Here is a 22,597-nt window from a genome sequence, read left to right as displayed (position 1 = left end):
GCTGGAAAGGTGGTGGTCTACTCACTCACACACACACACACACACACACAGCTATAAGGCTAAAGGACCGAGTTAACGGACGCTCTTGGCCATATGAGGCCGGTGTCTGACCGGAGCTGATTAAAACCAAAGCAGACTCATAAACAAGGCCAACACATGTGCGCATAGACGAGCAGACAGCGCTGTGATTTTTTTTAAAGCTGTGGTTTTTCATCTAACTGCTCCAACTGGAGACTCACATTAGTTTGTAAACAAACTCTTCTTAAGGTTTGCAAAAGGAGGAAATAAATGTATGGATCCCCACCACCACTGAACGCATCATCACTCGCTATAAGTGTTACACTCTGACACAATATACTTATAGCAGCCTTAAAGCCTATAAGGGGATTACTGTTAACACTGGTAGCAATAGGCTAAATGACTGCAGGCTATATTTTAATCTGATATGAATAAGTTGTGGCTCAGTAATAAACCATTTAAACCGATCAGCTTCCCTCTTGATAGGAAATGTAGTTCTTTTCTTACAATATCAGCTTTGTATTTTAGGGGCAACTGGTGTATTTAGGGTTCGTTTTTAAGACTAAACCCTGAGCTGCAGAATAAAATCCTTTAATCTAATGTTATGTGCTGTTGAAAAGTGGCAAAACCTGATTATCAGAAGATTTTTTCTGCTAAAAAATCATCACTTTCTGGTAGTAAAATGGGTCTGATGACATAATATTTAGTCAAAAAGTTAGTAGAGATGTTACTAATTTAACTCTGCTTCCTGCATGATTGTTTACACGTTTCCTCCAAATATATTATGCAAAAACCGCTTGAAATTTGACCCTACTACAATAATAAGGTCAATTATTAGTCAGTGTCAATAAGTTATCACAAGTGTCTATGAGATCAGATCTTTATCTCCTGCCTCTCCACGCTGCCTTATTTCCTGACACTTGCTCTAGAAATATGACAACAGGGCCCCCTGCTCTCTGCAGGAGCAGCAGCTCCATCCAGAAACCTCGGGGCTGATCTAAATTCTCGCCTCTGGGCTGTACCGTGCGGGGTTTTTTCGGGGCCTTTCCCTGCCTCGTCAGGCGGCAGATGGACTGGCTCCTGTCCGGAGATCAGCGCGCATCTGGTGCGGCGCTCCCAGCCCCCGGTAAGAGCGGGGCCACTCGTCGACATTAAGCCCTATTAGGACCGTCTACCGTGCAACTGGTGCCTCGGGTTTGGCGGCGACGGTGGCTGCACTCTCCCTGCATACATATATACACAGGCAACAGTATTCAATAACCTCCTGACATAAATAAACTAAACCTGACTCAATGCGCTCACAGATGTGTTAGGACACTGCTCTGTGCATAGTTAAGGAGGAAACCTTTAAGTTGGTTGTCACTTAAAAGACTTTAAAGGGATTTAAAACCAAATTATGAAGCAAGGTTTCCTATTTTCACGCCTGACGTCCAGGTGAGAGTCTGCCTGTCTCTCAAACATGTATATTCCCAGGTAAATATCACTGCTTTGATCCAGTCTGACGCTGATGTGAGAGGAAACAGGTAAAGCTGCTGCTCCTCCACTGTAGGCCCATATGTCAGCGTGATTTCCTGCCCTGAAGTTGATCAAGCCCCCCTCCCCTCCCACCTTTAAAAACACTGTGTAAATCAGACCTACACCCGTGCACCCTCCAGGTGTACTTCTCCTCAGTTTTTCTTGATATTTTCCGTCTAAAAATCAGAAAAATCACATGATCGCATTTAAGATCGGCTACTTTAATTGACACCAAAGCTCTCTCTCCCTCTCTCTCCTTTTTTTGCCCGGTTGCCTTCCCCATTCATCCCTCCTCCTTTCCTCCCTCCACCCTCACTCTCTCTCTCTCTCTCTCTTTTTTTTTTTTTTTTTTAATACCTGGCGTGCGACAGCCGGCCTTCACCGGTCTCGCCGTGCGGAGGTTTCACGTCGAGCCTCGAGGCAAAAACAATCGGTAACGGTTAATTAAAATATAAAAGGCCTTGAGAACTTTTTAAAAAGGAGGCTATATATTCAAGCCCCCCCATTCCACCTGGGCCGTTTGTGTTTCTTATGAGGACTTGTTCTTATTTTTTCCCATTTAAAGGCTAAATAGTCTTGATCAGGAAGAAAGAGGGAAAACTTGTCGAATATTTAAGCTTCTTTTTTAATGTGATGGAGAAGAAAATGTAATTCAGTTGGAGAAATGGAGCCACGTGAAGGAAAAATCAAGAAAATACTAATAAAAGAGCAAAAATGTCTCCTAATAAAACAATCAAATGGATTATTTACAAGTCTGTAATTACTATTATTATTATTGTAACCGATGAGGGCAGAGGAAGAGACGCATGCAGTAACAGATGGGAGGGGAAATAGTTGCTTAATTAAAGTGCAGAGTCAATCCCGGCGTCCCGGCGTCAGCACGGTCACAGTCTGCACTTTAATAATATCATAGAGTCGCTTTGGTTACAGTTACAGCTGAGCAGGAGAAGAAAAAAAAAACTCACATCCAAAACAAGACTGATTAAGGCTTATCTCTCTGCTCTGGGTTAGAGCTCTCTCTCTCTCTCTCTCTCTCTCTCTCTGTCTCTCTCTCTGTTGGCTGGTTTGTTTTTGAATGGCAGGAAATCTGACAGACAGTGGGGTAACTCTCCTCTCCTCCTTCAGCTTCCTCTCCTCCCCCCTCTCTCTCCTTTATTCTCTCCTTTTTGCTGCTCTTCAGGCTGTGACCACGAGCTCTGGCTTCTGCTTCTTCTTCTTTTTCTTTTTTTTATGTTTCTGTCTTTATTTCTGTTGCTTCCCGGGTGGCCTAAGGGCAAGGCAGCAAATGGGAGGGAAGGCTGCTGTGTGTTTCAGCATATTTATATTATTCTTATTGTGTATTTCTGACTCAAGCTCACTGTGTGGGTCTTTTACACCTGTTACTATTTCCACACGTTAAAAAGAATTAACCTGCTGCTGGTAAAACAGGCGAATCTCCTGCTTTTACTGTCTATTTTTTCCTGCAGCAATAACAATAAATGCTCCAATAAATGTAAACAACAACAAAAAAAACACCTCCTCTACCATCTTCCTCTACGGCTCCGTTCAGCTGGGCAGGACCACCCCGAGGGCGCGTGCTCAGGTGAGTTACAGCACGAGGAGAAAGACAGAAAGAGAAAGAGAGAGAGAGAGAGGGAGAAGAGGAGGGAGGGAGGAAGAGAGAGGGGTCACAAGACTGACCGACTGACCGAAAAAAGTCCCAGAATCATATGCCAGTCAAAATAATAATAATAATAAAAGCTACACACAATGCATCAGCATTTCCTCCATTCAAACATGCTCACGTGCACATACAAAGCTGATTCGAAAAGAAAAAAGATCTCGTGCTTCTGTCGGTTTTTCACAAAGACAACACTCACACTGACCCCCCCTCCTCCCCCCGTAAAAAGAAAGAAAAATGAAATAAGGTTCATCAAACGCTGTTTTCCATGCAGGAGTAAAAAACAGCAATAAACGAAAAAAAAATCTAAATAAGAGCAGAATTGTCGATTTAATTTAGCACATTTGCAGATAAAAACGCAAAATATTTAAAGTCAGAATAAATACAATTACTGAGAAATATTTTAAATTAAGCGATTTTAATAAATAAAGATGATAAGTGATCGATCTCGCTGTGATAACATCGAATGAATGTGTGTTAAAACACACGTGATTGTTTCATGGTGAAATCCGTGTGTTTACATTTAAAACAGCCTAAAACAATAATAAAGAAAATTCACCCTAAAGACATGTGATGCATGCAGAAAGCATCGAAATCATCCCGTTTCCAAAATGCAAGATAAAACTAAACTTCATCAACAAGCTCGTGCTGTAGAAACAAAAGAAAATCCAGTATTTTCTCTTTTTAATTCCGTTGATAATTATCGAAATTAGCTGGAGAATATTTCAAAGCAAAACTTACATTTCCGTTGAAAATCCGCACATTTTTTTGTAAAAAAAAAAATAAAAGAAAAAGAAAAAAAGAAAACGACTCAAGCCGATGTGAATAAAGAAAGAAAATAATAACACGACGAAACCGAGCAGGAGACCTGGTGAAAATACAAACGGGTCAAAAAGGAAAATGTCCACAAAAAGCGTAGAAAATGTTGAAAGAAGCACTTGGTTCCTTATTAAGGCGAAGATACAATATTTATTCCGTGTCTCCTGGGATGCTCCGCTCCGTCTATTGTCCTCCCATTCCTCAGTGCTGATGCTTAATTTTCAAAACTTCTATATTACCAAGGGACCTACGACATCAGCCGAGAAATACCCTGCAAGTACAAAATCCGTGAGCCAGCCCCGTCCGTGCAGAGGGGAGACGCTCGCGTTCCGCCAGCTTTCTGCCGTTATACCGAGAGCGCGCGAGGGGGGACTTTTCCATTTCTCTCGCTTTTTGAGGATTTTAACGCATTTTTATTATTATTATTCGACCGGGCCAGAGAGGAGAGAGAGAGAGAGTGAGAGAGAGGGAAAAAAAACACGGGTTACTTTGGAGAAAGCACAATGTCAGCGACCTTCCCCGGACTTGTCCACGACGCAGAGGTAGGCGAATTTATTTCACTGTGCATCCTTTAATTTGTGAAATTACAGAAGGTGTGTGAGTAGGAGAAATATTCTCCGGGTTAAAACTGAGTTACGGAGGCATTTCGAGGTTGCATCCGCTCTCAAGAAGTCTCTGAGTGGAGTGTCTACTGTATCGCATGGATTTAAAAAAATAGAATAAGCATGGAGGGAGAAATGAGTCGAGCATCTCGGTGGAGCTGCCGGTAAAAACGGGGCTTTTTATTTGAAGCAAATGAGGCTCGTGTGTGAAGCCGGTAACAGTGTGATTAGAACATTTCAGGGCGGAACAGTCTCCGCTGTGCTTCTCCTCTCACTCTGCTTACCTCCCATCCAGTGTGCAGCGAGAGAGAGCTGGGACAGTAAATTTGCCAGCAGCTCGGTAATAATAATAATATATAACAGCACGCCCTTTTAAAAAGCGCTGCGAGGAGAGTGACAGGCATGCCAAAGGGAGAGGGGAGGAAAAAAAAATACCGATGGCTCCTGTTGCCGTGCCGTTCGTTCCCCTCCCGGGCGTGTGGAAATGACATCTCCTTCAGGTGGTTTAAAGTGTGGAGAGAGAAAAAAACCCGCTTTGAGTGTGTGAGTTGTGTTTTTGAGTGTGTTTGGGAGGCAGAGAGAGGAGACACCGGCTGATGCTAAATGACACGGCTCATATATTTCACCGTCTCTTTATTATCTTGTAGATACGTCACGACGGATCAAACAGCTACCGGCTCATGCAGCTCGGCTGCCTGGAGTCCGTGGCCAACTCCTCGGTCGCCTACTCCTCCTCCTCCCCGCTCACCTACCCGGCGCCGGCGGGGACGGAGTTCGCCTCGCCCTACTTCTCGGCCAACCACCAGTACACGCCCCTGCACCACCAGTCCTTCCACTACGAGTTCCAGCACTCCCACCCGGCCGTGGCCCCGGAGGCCTACGGGCTGAACTCGCTGCACTCGGGCCAGTACTACCAGCAGATCCACCACGGGGAGCCCGCCGACTTCATCAACCTGCACAACGCGCGCTCGGCCCTCAAGTCCTCGTGCCTGGACGAGCAGCAGCGGCGCGAGCTCGGCTGCCTCGACGCTTACCGGCGCCATGACCTGTCGCTGATGACGTCACACGGCTCCCAGGCCTACGGCGTCGGCATGCACCACCCGGACCAGAGGCTGCTGCCCGCCGCCGGCCTGGGCCTCCCTCCGCCCGCGGCAGACGACCTGCAGGTACCGGCGGCCTCCGTCACCCATCTCCCCCTCTAACACAGTCTCCCCTTAAGGCCTGAGATCCAGATACTGCCCTCCCCCCTCTCTGTTTCCGGGTTCTCCTCTCTGGTTTATTAACACTAAGATCAGATCAGACATAAGATATGACAGGGTAACAGCCACCAGGCCCAGTGCCCCAGTACCCCTGCCCCACTGGCCTACTATTGAACAACCCCCCCTCCTCTGTATCTATTGTAACAGCCACACAACAGCAATTCCAAAAAAAAATATTGAACAGAAAGACAGCGCCAGATGTCTGTCTGTGCCTGTCTGCTTCATCTGTCTGTTGTCTCTGACACTGACGAGCCTGTGTTACATTTGACCCTGTAGGTTTATCCCCAGCACATCACCATCATGGCTGCTGCTGCTGCTGCTGCACGCCTCCTGCACCGGGAGTAAACAACAATAACAATAATAATAATATTCGGATTCCGTGTTGAGATACATTTTTGTTGCCAAACCAAACGTGACTGTACAACAACAGGCTGAGTAAATGTCAAGTCCACACAGGCACCGTGCTCTCTGAAAGCCAGGGCCCCGTTTCTAAAGGTTAATTGACTGGCAGTCTATACAATCCTATTGTGAAATCCGCCCTTTATTTTTTTCCATGAACACACGTGACCCATATTTTACATAATTCTTTTGCGATGTAAAGAAATGGTCGAGATGAAAACGGATTCGCACGGTGCTTGAGCATGTGTGTGTGTGTATATATATGAGTGTGTGTGTCCGGCTGTCTGTTGAGGCAAAGAAAAGCCGCTGGTTGCTCTATTCTCCGGTAAAGGGCGGATTAACGGATCGGGGTTCAGGGCACAATGCCCGGCTCCAGCGCCATAAAGCACCGTAGTTTATCCAATTACCGACTTAACGTCAATCAACTTTGTTACTTATGCAGCGACATCTGAGCTGGTTAAAACACGTCTCTGTGTTAAAACACAATTTAACACAGCGACACATAATTTCAGACACGTTAACTATTTACCAACTCCACTCAAGTTCGCTTTTATCGACATTTTTAATGTCATTAAACCAGAAAACAACGACTGTATTTTAATGTTTTCACTGTGTTTAAATAGCAACAATAACAAAACTGTCATAGCCGATTATTTTAATGACGATAAACAGATTAAATAGATGTTTTCTAATTATTTTATAACCGGATTCAATTTTCTTCTAATTATTTTATTTTTATTTTATTTAAAGGGTGTGGCAGATTGGTTTAAAGATATTAATATATATTAAAATAAAAACACTGATTTGTCCTCAACATGGAGTTTAGGTAATTAAAAATGACCATGCATTTTTCTAAAATTATTTTTATTGTTCTTTACGTCCTTACTGATTTTTTATGATACCATTTGAAACTGAATAATTTTATTATTTGAATTCAGCGATAATAATAATATGAAATGTATTCTACTAAACTAAAATGAATGCGCTATTTTTATTTTATTTTAATCTATTTTCTAAACATATAGGCTCCTAGCTGATGGTTTTTATGGCAAATATTAGATTTATCTTAAGCTGTCGGGACATAAAACCAGCGCAGGTTTGACCCTCTATTGAGCAAAAAAAAGAAAGAAAGAAAGAAAGAAACGGCTCGTGAACCTGAGCTTGCACGAGGCGGATGCATGAACTGGGGAACAGATGCGCCTATGGTCTCGTGCAGCCCGGTCGCATCTTTGAGCGCGTTAAAGAGATTTTCATGGCGAACAAAAGCAGCTGCCACACCTTTCTCCCGTCACTAAGCTAATTCATGCAAGACCTCTGCGTTTTGTATATTGATTTTATAATCACTTTAGCTTCGGAGTAAGAAAGAAAAGAAACAGAGCAGGAGCTGGTTAAGAAAGAGCTACGACAAGCTCCTTTTTTCCAGTTTATTTTAATCAGGGAGGGGTGGAGGTTTTTCTCTGCGTGGACCAGGCCTCGAGGCTCGCACGGGGGATTAAGTGTTTTCTGAATAAAAAGCGCGTGTTCTCCTTTCTTGATGACATTGTTGATAGCACGCGAGTCTGATCTGGACCAAAATGGCGGCGCTAACAGGTTTCCATACAGCCTTCATATATGTTCCCATATAGCCTATAGCGTGCCTCTGTGTACAGAGTAAGTGAACGCACCACCATCCCCAACAGGTTGGTGGCTGCAACAAATTCTGGACACTCGTGCTCATTTCTGAGTCTGGGTGAGTTTGTGCTTGTCCTCGCTTTATCGCCTGAAGCCTTTCAAATTAAGCTCGTTTCTGGCTGAGCCGTGAGTTGCATCCTTTATTCTGCTGTGCCCTCCGTTTTTTTTTTCCCTTACTCAAAGCTGCTAAGTGATGTACACTTTCTAACAAAAAGGCTTCCACCACTAGAAAACTGTTCAAAGGGCGAGCGAGAGAGCAACAGCTAGAGCCAATGTTTGGACTCTATAGGTGCTTTAGAAAAATACACGGTCACTTATAAAGTTTACAGAGCTGCACAGAAACCTAAAGGATCTATAGAGGCAGTGGTGTCCAAACTGGGGGTCGAGACCCTCCCAAAGGGCTCACAGGATAAATCTTAGGGGTCATGAGATGATTGATGGGGGGGAAACACATAGACTTTCAGACTTTTCTGTCATATTTTCATCTGAAATACAGATTTTTTTAAATCTCTTACTGTTTCTGAAAAACATTTAAATCAAACAATATCACTTGGTGAATTAAACTTATGATAATTTGGTGCGTTTCAGGCCGGAAACCACAGATTTGTCTCAGTTTGCAGGGGGGTTTATGGACCTTTATGATGTTGTGTTGTGAATGAACATATAGGGCGTTTTAGATCAGCAACAGTTCTGTTATTATCACTACAATTCAACAAACACGCGGATCTATTTATGCGGGTATAACCCCATCACTGAAGGTTCTAGTTTCATTAATGTGTAGGTTAGATTCCTGTATGTGCTTCTAAAGTCGAACACCTCCATTCATTGATCACAGCTCCTCCACATGAAGCACAAAAGGAAAAAAAACCGAGGCAAATATTATTATTTTTCTGCTGCATCTGAAGCCTGACAGCTGGGTAAATGTGCTCCAGCAGTGTAAAAAATCTGGGTGAAGTGATTTCACCTCCCTGCTCGTCCTAATGAGTGCGTGTCTCCGCAGGGCTCCGTGGAAGCGCAGTGTGGGCTCGTGCTGAACGGCCAAGGGGGCGTCATCCGGAGAGGTAAGTCCCCCCCCCCCCCCCCACACACACACACACAACCACCACCACCCCAACCCTCCCTCCCCAGGTCTGTTCTCTATACTGTTATAGTAGAGTATACCGGAGGCCGTGAACACGACAAGACAGCGAGCAGGCAGACAAACAGGCGGAACACTCCTCTCTTGTCTCCTGTCAACATGTTACAGCGGGAGCGGCCCCGTTTTCTCGCCTATTTAAACACTAACACACTGTTGAACAAGCGCGGAGACGGTGCTCCCCGTTTCCACTATGAAATGGACTGTCACTCACACACCTACAGGTTTTCTTTTTTTACCCAGTCACACTAAGTGTTTGGATTTTATTGAGGAAAATTAAACAAAGTGTCAGCAGCGTCATAAACTAATTTGGCGCTGATTTAATCGCCTATAGACACGATATAGTGCACGTGACATACATTTGAACTGTGTCACACAACAGTCTACATGACAACACACACTTCCTGTTTGAAGTCAAACCTGTGGGCGACATTTTAACAGTGGAAGACTGACGGCTTGTCTTTGTTGTCATAAGATAAACAGACTACTTTAATGTAATATTCATGTTTATTTTGAGATCATAAAATTATTATAACTCTGCTGATGATCTTATATCTATTCTGTGATTAAATTGTATAGGAAAACAGAGGTATTATTTAACTGTATAGTCCAAATATTAATGCTATATTTTTAGTAGCATGTAGAATACAACAAATTAAGACTGTAAAATAACTGATAATGTAAAAAAAAATGTTACATCCTCATTAAATCATAGGTTTATATTGTCAAAATACATTTACTTTAGTTCGACTATAAAGCAAAATTATCATAGCGTTATTCTGTAAAAGGTTTATATATAAAAGAATTGCTTAAAATTAAAAATGGCGGTGAAAATATAATTTTCGTTTAGCTTTTCTCGGTATTTATCAGGCATTTAATCGCTTCTAGGCAAATTCTATTTCATGTTATTTTCATTTTAGTTTCTGGATTTATTTTTGGGCTGTATGTAAACTAAATCACAGGGTACATTATGTTTTTTTTTAGTGCAGTATTATTGTTGTTTGTATGTTTTGGTCAGAGACAGCAGAGTGAGTCGGCTTAGGTCGACTCCTCAGGTGAGGGATGTGGATGTGGACTCGGGTCTACAGACCAGACCAATTTCCTCACGAGTGGGTTTTTAAAACGCGCTGTGGATCTCCATCAAAAGCCTGCTCCTGTGTTTTTCTTTTTTTCTTTTAGTGAGGGGGGGGGCTATGTGTAGTTTTCCACTCAGAGAGGAAGGCTGTGTCTCGGGTTTAATTTTTCATCAGCTCTGCCTAGGTGTTGGGGCTTTTCTCTCGGATTGACGCGGGAATCCCTTCGCTATCACTTTCGGTTAATGGTGCGCCATATTTGGCCCTGAGCTCAGCCGCTGCAACCATCACAACCAATAATCTTTGCTTTACCTCCCGCTCCCGTATCGATAGCTTCTCTCGCCTCGGGCGGACGCTTTGATATGCTAATGCCGAGCGGGGCCCCGGATTCAGCCGAGATCATATTAATGTTGTTCTTTCTGACTGCGGCTTTGGCGGCATGAATATTCACATAACCTTTTTCAAAAGAAAATCACTCAAGAAACGCGGATCCTACTTAGGAGGAGTCGTCTGTGTTTTTAATCACCCTGCTATCCCTTTTCCAGTTCAGCTCTAACAGCAGCCTCACAGATCAAGCCGATCTGTCAGACGCGCGCCCCCGCCACCACAGCCCGTGCACGCGCCTCCCTCTTTTCTGTCAAGACGGCGGGCCTTTTTTTTTTTTTTTTTTTTTTTTGAGCTATAAACATTGTTGTTAAAATATGAGGAGAATGACATTTGGCCCGTGTCTCTTTTTCTTTAATTTTCGTGGCAAACTCGTAAAAGGCGCTTGATTCCGCGTGTGATCCCGCCCGCCGCTCGCGCCGCAGCCCGAGGCTACTCTCCGTTGCTTAAATACCGTTATCGCCTCTGGGCCCGCGCGCTCCACTGACTGCACTACCGGCAATAGCTCTTTTCGATTGCCCTTGGCAACATAAAATACAAACTACTTTGAATCAAAACATTTTTAGGGGAATTAATATGATGTGAACCCGCGGCTTTCAGAGACGCGCGCCCCTGTCAGAGCGCGTGAGCCTGACAGACAGGTCTGCCCGGTTTGTGTCACATGTAGACACAGACGAGCCGGACTTAACACGCGCACACCACACACGCGCGCGCACACCACACACGCACATACACAGGTGCTTAACCAATCGTATCAATCGATTCCCTCGACCTGAAATCGTCCATTTTTTGACAGCCTGACTGAAATACAAGTCCCATACTGCCTTGTATGAAAGTGCTGCCCGCTGGACTACAACAGGCTTTTGTTTATGATGTCACAGGTGTGCTGTGGGCACGAGCCGCTGTCCATCGTTCTGAAATGAAAGGTGCGAGCCGCTGTCCACGGTGCTGAACAGCGGATGACATGTTTTTGAAGCTACAGGTTTAACTGGCTTCCTGCGGCGCGGATAAATGACGCCATATCTGCTTTGTTTTAAAAATATAGATTACATTTCCTCACGCGGAAGGCTTAGTTGGTGGCCAAATTTGCCCACAATGCCGCGAAAAGACGAGGCAATCTCTCGCCTGCAGCGGTGTTCTCCTCGGCCTAAATGGCATCCCCCTCCTTTCTTCCACTCATTCCATCATATCCATGCGCGGCCTAATAACAAAAGCGACACACCCTGCTGTTAGATTTGATAATGAGGCAGATGAATAATAGAATATAGCCTACAGTACATCAGACAGAAACCTTGCGTTTCAGCTGCTTGAGACGTTATTTCGAGTGAAAGTTTAATAATAACAGGCCTACTCAGAGCAAGTCGATATATTCCAGGAGGATCAAGCGAGACTGATTCAGATGCAATTAATAATGTGAGAGAGCCTTCACTATCACAACCGCAATCACTTATTCACACATTCAGAAACCCTCAAGTACACAATGAAATCAACTCGGTGGTTGGTGGAAGGTGATTAAAGGGAAGGTTTTGTTTTTCCCTCCTGGGATTAAAGCAGACAGCTCGTACATACACACAAATATTGAGCTGAAATAGCAGAAATATAAATATATGTACATATTAAAAAAACACATGAAATGTAATATTTAACTAGTGAAAAGGAGTCTGATGAAGTGCTGAGAGGAAAAACATTGATCATGCCTGTGAGGATCAATGAGACTTGATCATATGTATGTTTATGGGCTGAGAATGGAGCACTATAACAACTAAAATAATGTTTAAACATAGATTTTGTTTACAGCTTAACAATGAAGAAAAGGGTGATAAAAGCAAGAGGCCGCTGCTCAATTAAAACCTCACATCTCCACTGATGTTGATTTTGAATTTTTCAGATAAACTGGCTCATTAAGATGATGGAGTAAGAAAATTCTCCTTCTTCTGAAGATGAACGAATCATTTAAAAACAGAGTTTTATCTGAAAAATGCAAAGTTGCAGAGTGGAAACGGGGCTGTTATAAGAAGGTGACATCTTTGGAGATACCTGGTTTTTATAGGGCAGCAACAATGATCAGTTTGTATTAAGTTTGACAGGTAAATTTTGGGGCAGTGTAAACAGAAATGTGGATGAAGGTAATATGTGTGACAAAAGTTCATATGAAATTCAGATTATTTTTTATAACACATGTAGAAAAGCTTTAGTAACACACAGTGAATAGATACTCCAGCCTTTCTGTGCTGACATATTATTATATTAAGAGACGTCCTGTTGCTCAGCAGACGCATCGTTGATTTTTATTCTGCTATTATCTGACCTCATGCAAAGTTTGTCCACAGATAAAGCCACCGTAAAGAACTAAAGGTACAAAATAGTCTCAGTGTCTGCACACATGTCCTGAGCCAAGTGGAAGTTTTACCGATGTAAAAAACAAACTAGCTAATTTTCTACAAAAGCACAAGTTTCGTGAACTACTTTGACGTTTTACTTTTCTGAATGGAAACATTTACTACAGGCCTTAAAGTTCCTACACTGAGAGTAAAGAGCTCCTGTAATGAAAAACACTGCAGCCTCTCATCACTTCATTTCACTGTGAAATGAGGGAAACTAAAGACCCAGTGATACTTTTCACTGCTTTCACTTTTACACTTTGTTTTCTTTACAGAGGAGGACCTGGGATTATATTTTCACACAGCACACTTTGCTTCCTGTCTATTATTATGTTTATATTATTATTATTAGTAGTAGTACTTAAGAAAAATCCTTGTTTTGCTGATACTATAACTATACTGCTGTTTATGGCTGTATATTGTATGTGAAGGTGAGAGTACAGGCAGTGAGTTTGTGCACTGACAGAAGTTTGGGTTATGTCGTTGTGTTTGCATGTTTAACTAACCACCTGGATCTTATTGGTTTATTGTTTGTTTTTTAAAACTATACTTTTAAATCCATGCTCCTAAATAAGCTGAGAGGTGTTATTGAAAAAATGCTGATAAATATTTATAAAAACCCTGAAATATTCAAGCATGTGTCTATATAGAAGATCTCTAAAAATAACACAGAAGTTGGTCAAAATAAAAACTATCAACACAGTAAAATGTACCAAAGATTTCTGTGGAATAACATTTTGACCTATTTTTAATCCCTGCAGCGCTACACTGATGTACACATGATGCTACACGGGCACCAACACATAAATAAAAACTTTCACTATTAATTTATAAAAAGAATTTACCAAGCTAAAGTAGCACTATAGGTTGTCCAGAGTTCTTTAGGTAGTGAATTACCATTTAGCCCCACTGCTGTGCTGTTTCTTTTCAGCTTCATGTTGGTTTAACTTGTTGAAAATTGTTATTCACACAGCATCATCAGAGAAATACGTTGAGTCCATTATGTCCTCACTGCTGTGGAGGTGAAACACTCAGTCAGTTATCTCTCACAGCTCCATGTCAGACCCCCTCAAAGCCACAAGAAGTAGTTATTGTATTTAAGTCAGTTTTATTTACATAGCGCTGAATCACAAGAGAAGTTATCTCTAGGTATTTTACATACTTTAAAATATATTAACAGAGAGAGACCCTTTAAATTCCCCCCATGAGCACTAGGCAGCTATCAGCCTCGACCAGTTACAGATCTATAAGACACGTGTGGACACCTGATGCTTTTATTACGCAGCAGTAGCCATTTGCAATAACTTGAAAGCGACTTTTTTTGCCATTTGAATGAGTTTAAAGCTCCAGATTCTGGTGTAACTGGCTGATATGAAGCTGTTGCAGTGCAACCTCAACCAGTACTTCAGCTGACGATGAGAGAACAAACTTTTCCCTTAACACACCAGAAGTGCTACTCATGCTACTGTTTATCCATGCTGGGCCTTGCTATAACACGTGTTGTTGTTGTTTGTGTGCAGGGGGGACATGTGTGGTGAACCCTACAGATCTGTTCTGCTCGGTACCAGGCCGACTGTCGCTGCTCAGCTCCACCTCCAAGTACAAAGTCACCATCGCCGAGGTGAAAAGAAGACTGTCCCCGCCAGAGTGCCTCAACGCCTCCTTACTGGGCGGCATACTGCGCAGGTCAGTGCAAACACACACACAGAGGAGGGCAGAGATATAACTATACACCCAAGAAAATAATTCAAGATGTGTAAAAAGATGCTAAATCTCCTCTAAATCTCCTCTTTTGGTGTGATAGGAAAGTGGTGGGGAAAATAGCAAGACGACCTGGCAGTGTATAATAATGCAAAACAGAATAATTGCACAAACTATAACCTCTAAAATCAACAACTTGTAGACAAAAAATCTGTCATTAAAAGACTGAGAAAGGTAGAAATCATTGTACGTGCCAAAATAATGCTGAAGTAAGGAGACCAGTGTGACAGAGGAGGATTTAAAAAATGAAAACACACAGAGGTTTTTATTTTTTTTAAGCGTAAATCTGGCTGGTGGGCATCGGAGAGCACCGCCTGAGTCTTTGTAGCCCTCAGATGAAACAAGAGGATATACACTAGCGCTCACAAAGACTATTGTAGGCGAACGAGGGGGCCGGGGCTGCACGTGCCGCCGCCATGCCCAGGGAGCCAGAGGGAGGCGAGACCCAGGCCAAAGCATGCCAGGATCAGAGGGAACCAGAGGAAAGCAAGAGTTGCCAGCGCTGTATTATTGATGAGGTGGAGAGAAAGGAAAGGGGGGAAGGAGAGAGAGTGGCTGGTCCAACAAGATGAGGCATCAACAAAGCAGAATTTAAAAAAATGCACAAATAGAGATCCTCGTCTGGAGTAAAATAAATCACATGGACGTCACAGAAGTGTTTGTAAAAGGAGACCTCAGCTGTGTCATTTGCCAAAGTGTGAGAGCCACAATCACTTATTTTTCACCGAGTGTAACAGTAAATATACAGAATTTAATCCTGAGTTTTTCCTCTTTTTTTTAGTAATTTCAACCAAAATATCCCAAAAGGATCTTTAAAGTTTCGTGTGATAGGAAGTTGGCATGTATGTTTTGAGAAAACGAGACATCACAGGGACTGTTCCTCCTGTTTTCCAAAATAGAACTCCTCACTTTGGGTATAGAAAGACGTAAATGTCTCAAACAATAAAAGCAGAAACTCGTGGGAACTAGTGACCATGAAGGAAGCATATTTAATACATAATGAGTTGACGTGTTTTAATTTTATACCCTTTGATTTTATGATTAATGCTAAGCAAGATCTATATTCTTCCATCGTTACTTTAAGACTTAATTAAACACATTTCTCTGTAGAGTACTTTGTACTTTGGCTCAAGTTTCTGTGAGAAAATGATATGTGATGAAGATATTCAGTGTTTTATTGTTTGATGGTGTGGGGTATGTGATGGAAACATATTTCCTTTTCCCCACAGAGCGAAGTCTAAGAATGGAGGCCGGTGTCTTAGGGAGAAATTAGACCGTCTAGGCCTCAACCTGCCGGCAGGACGGAGGAAAGCTGCCAACGTCACACTGCTCACCTCCCTGGTGGAAGGTGAGTCCAAAAAGACGTCTTCCAGGGATCCTCTAGTCACAGTTTCACATGCCAGTATCTTTATATTTAATCCTTTTAGCGTCTGTTTCATCAGACTCTTTCCCCTCCTCTGTGTCTGTGTTTTCAGGTGAGGCGCTCCACCTGGCGAGGGACTTTGGCTACACCTGTGAGACAGAGTTTCCCAGCAAGGCGGTGGGGGAGCATTTGGCGAGGCAGCACAGTGAGCCAAAAGAAACCAGCGCACGCAAGAAAATGGTTCTGGCTACAAAGTGAGAATACAAACACACACACACACACACACACATAAATAAATAAAACAGCAAAGAGGCTGAAACGGTTTCCAGCTTAAACTGTTTTTGTATCTCATCGGCAAGATACAGTATGTTTTATTCTGAAATTCTCCTGATGTCACTGTTTTCCTGTTTTGGCAATGATTGATCCATCAGGTCACGAGGTCTAGATTTAAGTCTATAACTTAGGTGAAAATCCTGATCATTTCCAGATGTAAAACAGCCAATTTTCCACCAATTTTGCTTTGACTTTACACCTTATTTACCTTTGACAGTCGGTTTAGAGCCAGAAATGAATTCCTTTATCCATCCTTTGATTAAAAAGTGCTTGGACCAACATGTTAAACTTCTAGAAAAGTGGTTGTGTTGCTCTTTGAGAGGTCAAAGGTTAAAGAGCAGTTTGGAGAACAGGAGGAACATTAGAATCAGAATCAGAATAATCTTTATTGCTACATAATGTTTACACATTTCTCGGTGTATCGGTGCCAAAACAGTGATATTAAAGTAAGTAAGATAAAAAGTACAAGTAAAAAGCAAGAACTGTTTTGCAAGGAACATAAATATAAAGTGTAGATTGTAATATGTGGGGGGAATAGTCCAGAAAGATGTGCGTTAATGTGACGTGTAGTGACTGGGGGAACAGGATGAGTCCATGTCAGAAGAAGGGGTCTAGATGGGAAAATTTATTGTGTAGAAATTTAACCTTCGTACAGAATTATAAAAAACACTCTCACTCATAATCACATGCACAAACACAGTCTTCATGCATACAGTATAGCCTACATTATGTTTGAATTTTAAGATATTCCACGCTACAGGGCTTGTATATATTTAACAGTAAGAGTTATATTTCTACAAGCAGTGTTGCACACTGAGTACTGAATGTGCTGAAGGGAAACAGCTCCCACTCTTCCACCAACTAAGCTGATTTTTTTCCGATAAAGTCGTCCCAACAATGACGTCAACATGCGAAAATACGGCCTGGACAAAACCAACTTTAGGTTTTTTTGTTGTGAACTTGTCCCACTTGCCGAGAGGAAATGAAATTTATGTGTGGGTTGATTCAAAATGATGAGGATGGGTACAAGGGGAGGAAAAAAAGAGAAATTGTGACGGTTGTGTTGGAGACAGATGGTAAACCCTCAGTCCCTCCCCTCCTTCTGTCTGTCAGGCAAATCTGTAAGGAGTTCCAGGACTTATTGAGCCAAGATCGCTCTCCTCTGGGCTCCTCCAGACCGACCCCCATCCTGGACTTGGACATCCAGAGACACCTCACACACTTCAGGTAACACATACAGACACACACACACACACTATGTATGTATGACAATAACACTCATTCCAATATGGAGTCACTCTCTATGATTAAAAAACTACAGAGCGGGTTTCAGTTTTCTTGCTGCTCTCTGTTTTGGCTCTGACCTCTTTGCCATTTTTGAAAAAAGATGCAGCTGTGCAGTTTGTTGTTTGGCACAAGCGACAGAGGAGGAGGAGGAGGAGGAGGAGGAGGAGGAGGAGGAGGAAGGAACGGCGGCTTGTTAGCAGAAATGTCACATCTATGGCATCATCCTTTGCAGAATATACAGAGTTTTAACAAACCCTCCAAAGGGAAATGTCCTGTAGAGTGCCAGGCAGAGAAACAAGATGTGAGCTCAGTCGCATAAACACAGATATGACAGACTGAACAACAGAGTCCTCCTGGCAGTCTGAGAGTCTGGTTTGAGAGGTGATCGGGCTTTTAGCTCTGCAAGGACCTGCCTGAGGATCTTATAGAGCAAACACAACCAGAGTCGTACTGTAAAACTAATTCTTAAAACCTTTTTTATGGCCATTTAACTTCATTTTTACCTCATTTAGCTTCACATTCTTACTCGTGTGTGTGCTTCAGTTTGACTGGGAGGTCAATTTTATCTTATAATACATAAAGAAACATGGTTAATTATGACTGATCACTATAAATACCAGTGCTGGATTTTGAAGCTACTGTGTGTTTTAAAGCTGCAATGTAGTGTAATATCTGTATCAGGGCTGCAACTAAACATTATTTTCATTGATGATTATTTCCTAGACTACTTGTTTAGTGCAGAAAAAAATCAAAAAATTGTTTAAAATGTTCCCTAACTCACATGATAACGTCTTTAAATGTCTTGTTTCCCCTGAACAACAGTTCAAAACCTAAAAATATTCAGCTTACTATTCTATTAGACAAGGAAAAGCAGCAAATTTTCACAACTGAGGAGGTAGAAAGGAGGATATTTGGCATATTTGCATGAAAAAAAAATACTTTTATTTGATCTAATCGATCAATCGAGTGATTATTTTAGCCCTGATCTGTGTGTAATCGATTCAAAAGTGACTATTTTCAGGCCTAGAATTTGCTACAACAGCTGTAGTATTCAGGAATTATTGTGGAAACAGCATTTAGCCCATCACAGGACACTAAAACTCTTCTCTGACGGGGGTTAGTCCAACTAAAGAAACTCTTTTAGGAGGATTAGAAGCTCCATAATGCAGGGACGAGGGTTTCTCTGCAGTGTGCAGATTGAGAAAAGAAAGGGAAGCCTGCAGTGTAACCACTGACTCTTATTTGCACCTGAATGACACAAAAAGGTTTTTTTAGTTTCATCACAGTCTCTGTTTTTCCCCCTGACAGTCTGATCACTCACGGGTTCGGCACGCCGGCGGTCTGCGCGGCTCTCAGCACCTTCCAGACGGTCCTGAGCGAGATGCTCAACTACCTGGACAAAAACTCGAGCGGGAAAACGAGCGGACCCACCGACCAACAGATCAACAGCTCGGAAAAGACGCAGCTCCGGAAAACAGCCGAGCCCCAGAGCAAAGACGGGAAAACAGAAAAGACTGAGTAGCCCCCACCCACCCGGTCCCTGTGCCTTGGAGCGCTGCATTTAGGAGTGTGTGTCCATATGTGTGTGTGTGTGTGTGTGTGTGCACTCAGAGAGGATTTGTTAATTCTCACACACCACTGTGTCTTCATTGGGACAATTCATATTTATTGTTATTTATTTATCTTCTGTTGAAATGTAACACTAACCTGAACTGTCCCAAATAAGACATCCTGGTGTGGGAGTGAAAAAACACATCCTCTGTTAAAGTGTGTGTGTGTGTGTGTGTGTGGTGTGTGTTATGACAAGGAGGAGCCTCGCCATGGAGACGGCTGTGACTCATCCAAGACTTTTATTTGTTTATTTATTCATTTTGAAAACAGGAAGTGAAACATGGACACACTGACGTCAGAGTTTTCCAGGACAGGGGTGGTTAACTGCCAACACAACACAACACAACAACAACAACACACACACACACACACACACAAATTAATTAAGGGTTTTTGGGGGCGGGGGGCAATTTGATCCCAATCCAGCAAATTCAGGTGCAGATTTTCTGCAGAAAAAACAAACTGAAACACTTTTTTTTAATCCCATGAAGTTTCATTTTATCTGTTTTGTGTTAAATTATGAAGAGAAATCACAGATATCAACCACAAAACGCACAATTTTGCTTTAATTCTCGGTCAATTCAGCTGAAATAATTTCACTTTCCAAACATTTTTAACAGATTTAACAGACAACACACACACACACACACACACACACACACCACCCCCTGCACCTGTGAGAGCACTTGAACCACACTGATTTTTTATTTTTTATTTTATTTCTACGCTCTACAATCAGTGCCATAGCAACCAGTGTGTTTACCATGTGGACGACAGAGAAAACGAGACTGTTTCTGGATGTGAGACTGATGTAACGCCACTGCCTGGGGTAGGATACACTTTGGTGTGTGTGTGTGTGAGAGAGAGAGAGAGAGAGAGAGAGAGAGAGAGAGAGAGAGAGAGAGAGAGAGAGAAGGGTCCAACTCAGCCATTTTGTAAAAGGTGACTTTGCGGTTGCCGTCGTTAACTCTTCCCTGTGCATGTCTATCTTTGTACACTCCCCAGATCGCAAGTTTAGCCGACACGAGCTCTCCGACTCGCTCATGAACATTTGTAAAGATATATATAAATATTTAAATTACTTTTCTTGTAGGCTTTCAACTATATATATGTTAAATCCCTACCTTCTAAAATGCCGGTGTTCAATAAAGACAGTTGCTACGTGTTCTACTATTTACTCTGGCTTTAAACTGTGCTGCACACACACACACACACACACACACACACACACACCATATATAAACACATACACACAGAAGGAGGCAGCAGAGCAGAGAGAGGGAAGCAGTATAGATCAAAGCCAGCAAGTGTGAATTATCCATATGAGTTCTCAGTGTTCAAATTATAAAAAGTCAGAGTTGGTCTCTAATGTTGTGAGAGAAGGCTCTACCTACAGAAAAGTTCAAAAGCCTGCTTTGTGTGCGCGAGCACATGTGTTTTCTTTCAGTTTGAGCGACTTCTGTCAGGTTTTCTGCTTATTTATATTTCAAAAAAAAGAAAAAGAAAAAGAGAATCAGATGATAAAACAGAGAGAGGAGCAGCTGCCTGCTGGCATCTCCATCCGGGCTCTGTAGGTTCTGTTTACTCTTTCATATTCCAGTCATTTAAAAAAAATAAAAAATAAAAAAAGGAGGTCACGTCCACTGCTTGTAACACACAAAAAATACATCATCACACAGGATGCATTTGCAGTGACGCCTGCATCGGTTTGTCAGACTCAATCAATGCAAAGTGAAGCCTCAGGTGGAGGAGTAACAGAGGTAAAGTGATGTAAAGGAAGGAAGTGACACAGGTGCAGGATCCCAGTATATTCCCAGTCTTGCTGTTATTATTGTTCGGTCTGGTGTTTGACAGATGGTGTTACCCCCCCTCTCCAAAAAATATACACACCTGCAGTCAATGTTTTATGATGCTGGGACAAAGCCAAAGCATTGATAATGCATTGCAAAAACGTCCAAAAAATGCATGATGACAAATAGTAAATTACAGTTTTCCCTCAGGTGTTTTGCTTTTCTTTCTTTTTTACAGTGATGCATTATTGCACAGCAGCAACACCAGTCTGTCTACACCTGCAATACAGTTTATCTTACTGGAAAAATTGTGTTTCAAACAACACAATAAAGAAATAAAGAAGGAAACGTCTAACAATCTGTGCATTACAGAACTGCCATTGAGAAATTAGCATCATATTTTGACTTGGTGCTGAAACAATTAGCTGAGTACATGATAATCTGATTTAAAAATGAATCAACATTTTAATAATTGTCATTTACGAAGAAAAAATACTACATTTTCTCCAGCTCAAGCCTCTTAAATCGTGAAGATTTGCTGCTTTTCTTTGTTTTAAATCACTGTAAATTTAGTCTTTGTGGGTTTTTCAATGCTGCTCTGAAAGTCTCTGCTCTGGAAAATGTTTTACAGACTAAACAGTTAATCCAAAACATAATCCAGTCATTAGTCAGTTATAAAAATTGTTAGCTGCAGCTCTGCTTTACTCCGTAATTTTCCCCTCTATCTGTTTGTTTGTGTTTCTTTGCCACGTTCAGGTTCTGTCAGAGGAAACAGAGGAACAGCTTTTCACTGCTCCAGGGTTTTTACTCATCAGAACAGTTTGATCCAAAATCGTCTTTTACGATTAGCCACAAACAAACTTCAGAGAGGGCGGGGGGTTGTAGCTGGTTATGGTGGATTGCTGGATATATCTGCTGCATGTGTCTCTTCAAGGAGACTGACAGTGTTTACATTTTCACTTTTCACCACCAGGAAGTTGATTTACAGCAGTGGAAAAAAGTTTTCGGACACCCTTAAAATTTTACACAATCTCAAATATTGTCATGAATTATTTGGGGGAAAATCTTTTTTGTGTTTCAAAAGGATGTGGCTGTGTTAGACAGCCACAAACAATAATACAAATAATATTTTTTTGTTTATTGTTTACAAGAAAAACTAACAAAACTAATTCTTGACAGTTTCAATGTCAGTTCTCAACATTGTTGGTATCAAAGTCAACAAGTAACAGAATGTGTTCAAAACTGAACAAAAACTAAATGAACCTTCACATCATCAAATGAATATTTAGTAGTCCTGCTATTAGCACGCAGTAGAGCTCTAATCCTGGCTGGTATGTTCCCCACGAGCCTTTCACACTGCTGAGGGGTAATCTTGTCCCATTCTTCTTGAATTACTGCTTTTAATTCTTCTAAATTCTTTGGTTTATGCTTTGAAACAGACCTTTTGATAATCCACCACAGATTTTGAATGGGGCTCATGTCCAGGGATTGAGCTGGCCACTCTAAGACCTGGATACAGTGGTCCTGCAGCCAAGT

At 42.0% G+C, this 22,597-nt stretch overlaps 1 protein-coding gene across 1 annotated transcript; it reads left to right on the top strand.

Moving 5' to 3' along the window:
* The first annotated feature begins 4,343 nt into the window (after window positions 1–4,343).
* On the top strand, window positions 4,344–20,448 carry tfap2d (transcription factor AP-2 delta (activating enhancer binding protein 2 delta)). The gene is made up of 8 exons (XM_018685098.1): window positions 4,344–4,554; window positions 5,262–5,780; window positions 8,944–9,004; window positions 14,437–14,602; window positions 15,907–16,025; window positions 16,153–16,294; window positions 17,487–17,600; window positions 18,969–20,448. Exons 1-8 carry the CDS (start codon window positions 4,516–4,518, stop codon window positions 19,180–19,182), a joined length of 1,374 nt encoding a protein of 457 aa, XP_018540614.1. The 5' UTR covers window positions 4,344–4,515; the 3' UTR covers window positions 19,183–20,448.
* Window positions 20,449–22,597: the final 2,149 nt, after the last annotated feature.

This window comes from Lates calcarifer, linkage group LG7_1, assembly GCF_001640805.2.
Source record: "Lates calcarifer isolate ASB-BC8 linkage group LG7_1, TLL_Latcal_v3, whole genome shotgun sequence".
Classification (NCBI taxonomy): domain Eukaryota; kingdom Metazoa; phylum Chordata; class Actinopteri; family Centropomidae; genus Lates; species Lates calcarifer.
Note: the sequence above shows the minus strand (reverse complement) of the source record. Positions and strands in the feature narration are given on the sequence as shown.

Bases quoted from the DNA above. Each gene is read 5' to 3' on its own strand.
- tfap2d (XM_018685098.1), top strand. From the start codon at position 4,516: ATGTCAGCGACCTTCCCCGGACTTGTCCACGACGCAGAG. The intron at 5,781-8,943 runs GTACCGGCGGCC...GTGTCTCCGCAG, and splicing joins CCGCGGCAGACGACCTGCAG to GGCTCCGTGGAAGCGCAGTG. The intron at 17,601-18,968 runs GTAACACATACA...TCCCCCTGACAG, and splicing joins AGACACCTCACACACTTCAG to TCTGATCACTCACGGGTTCG.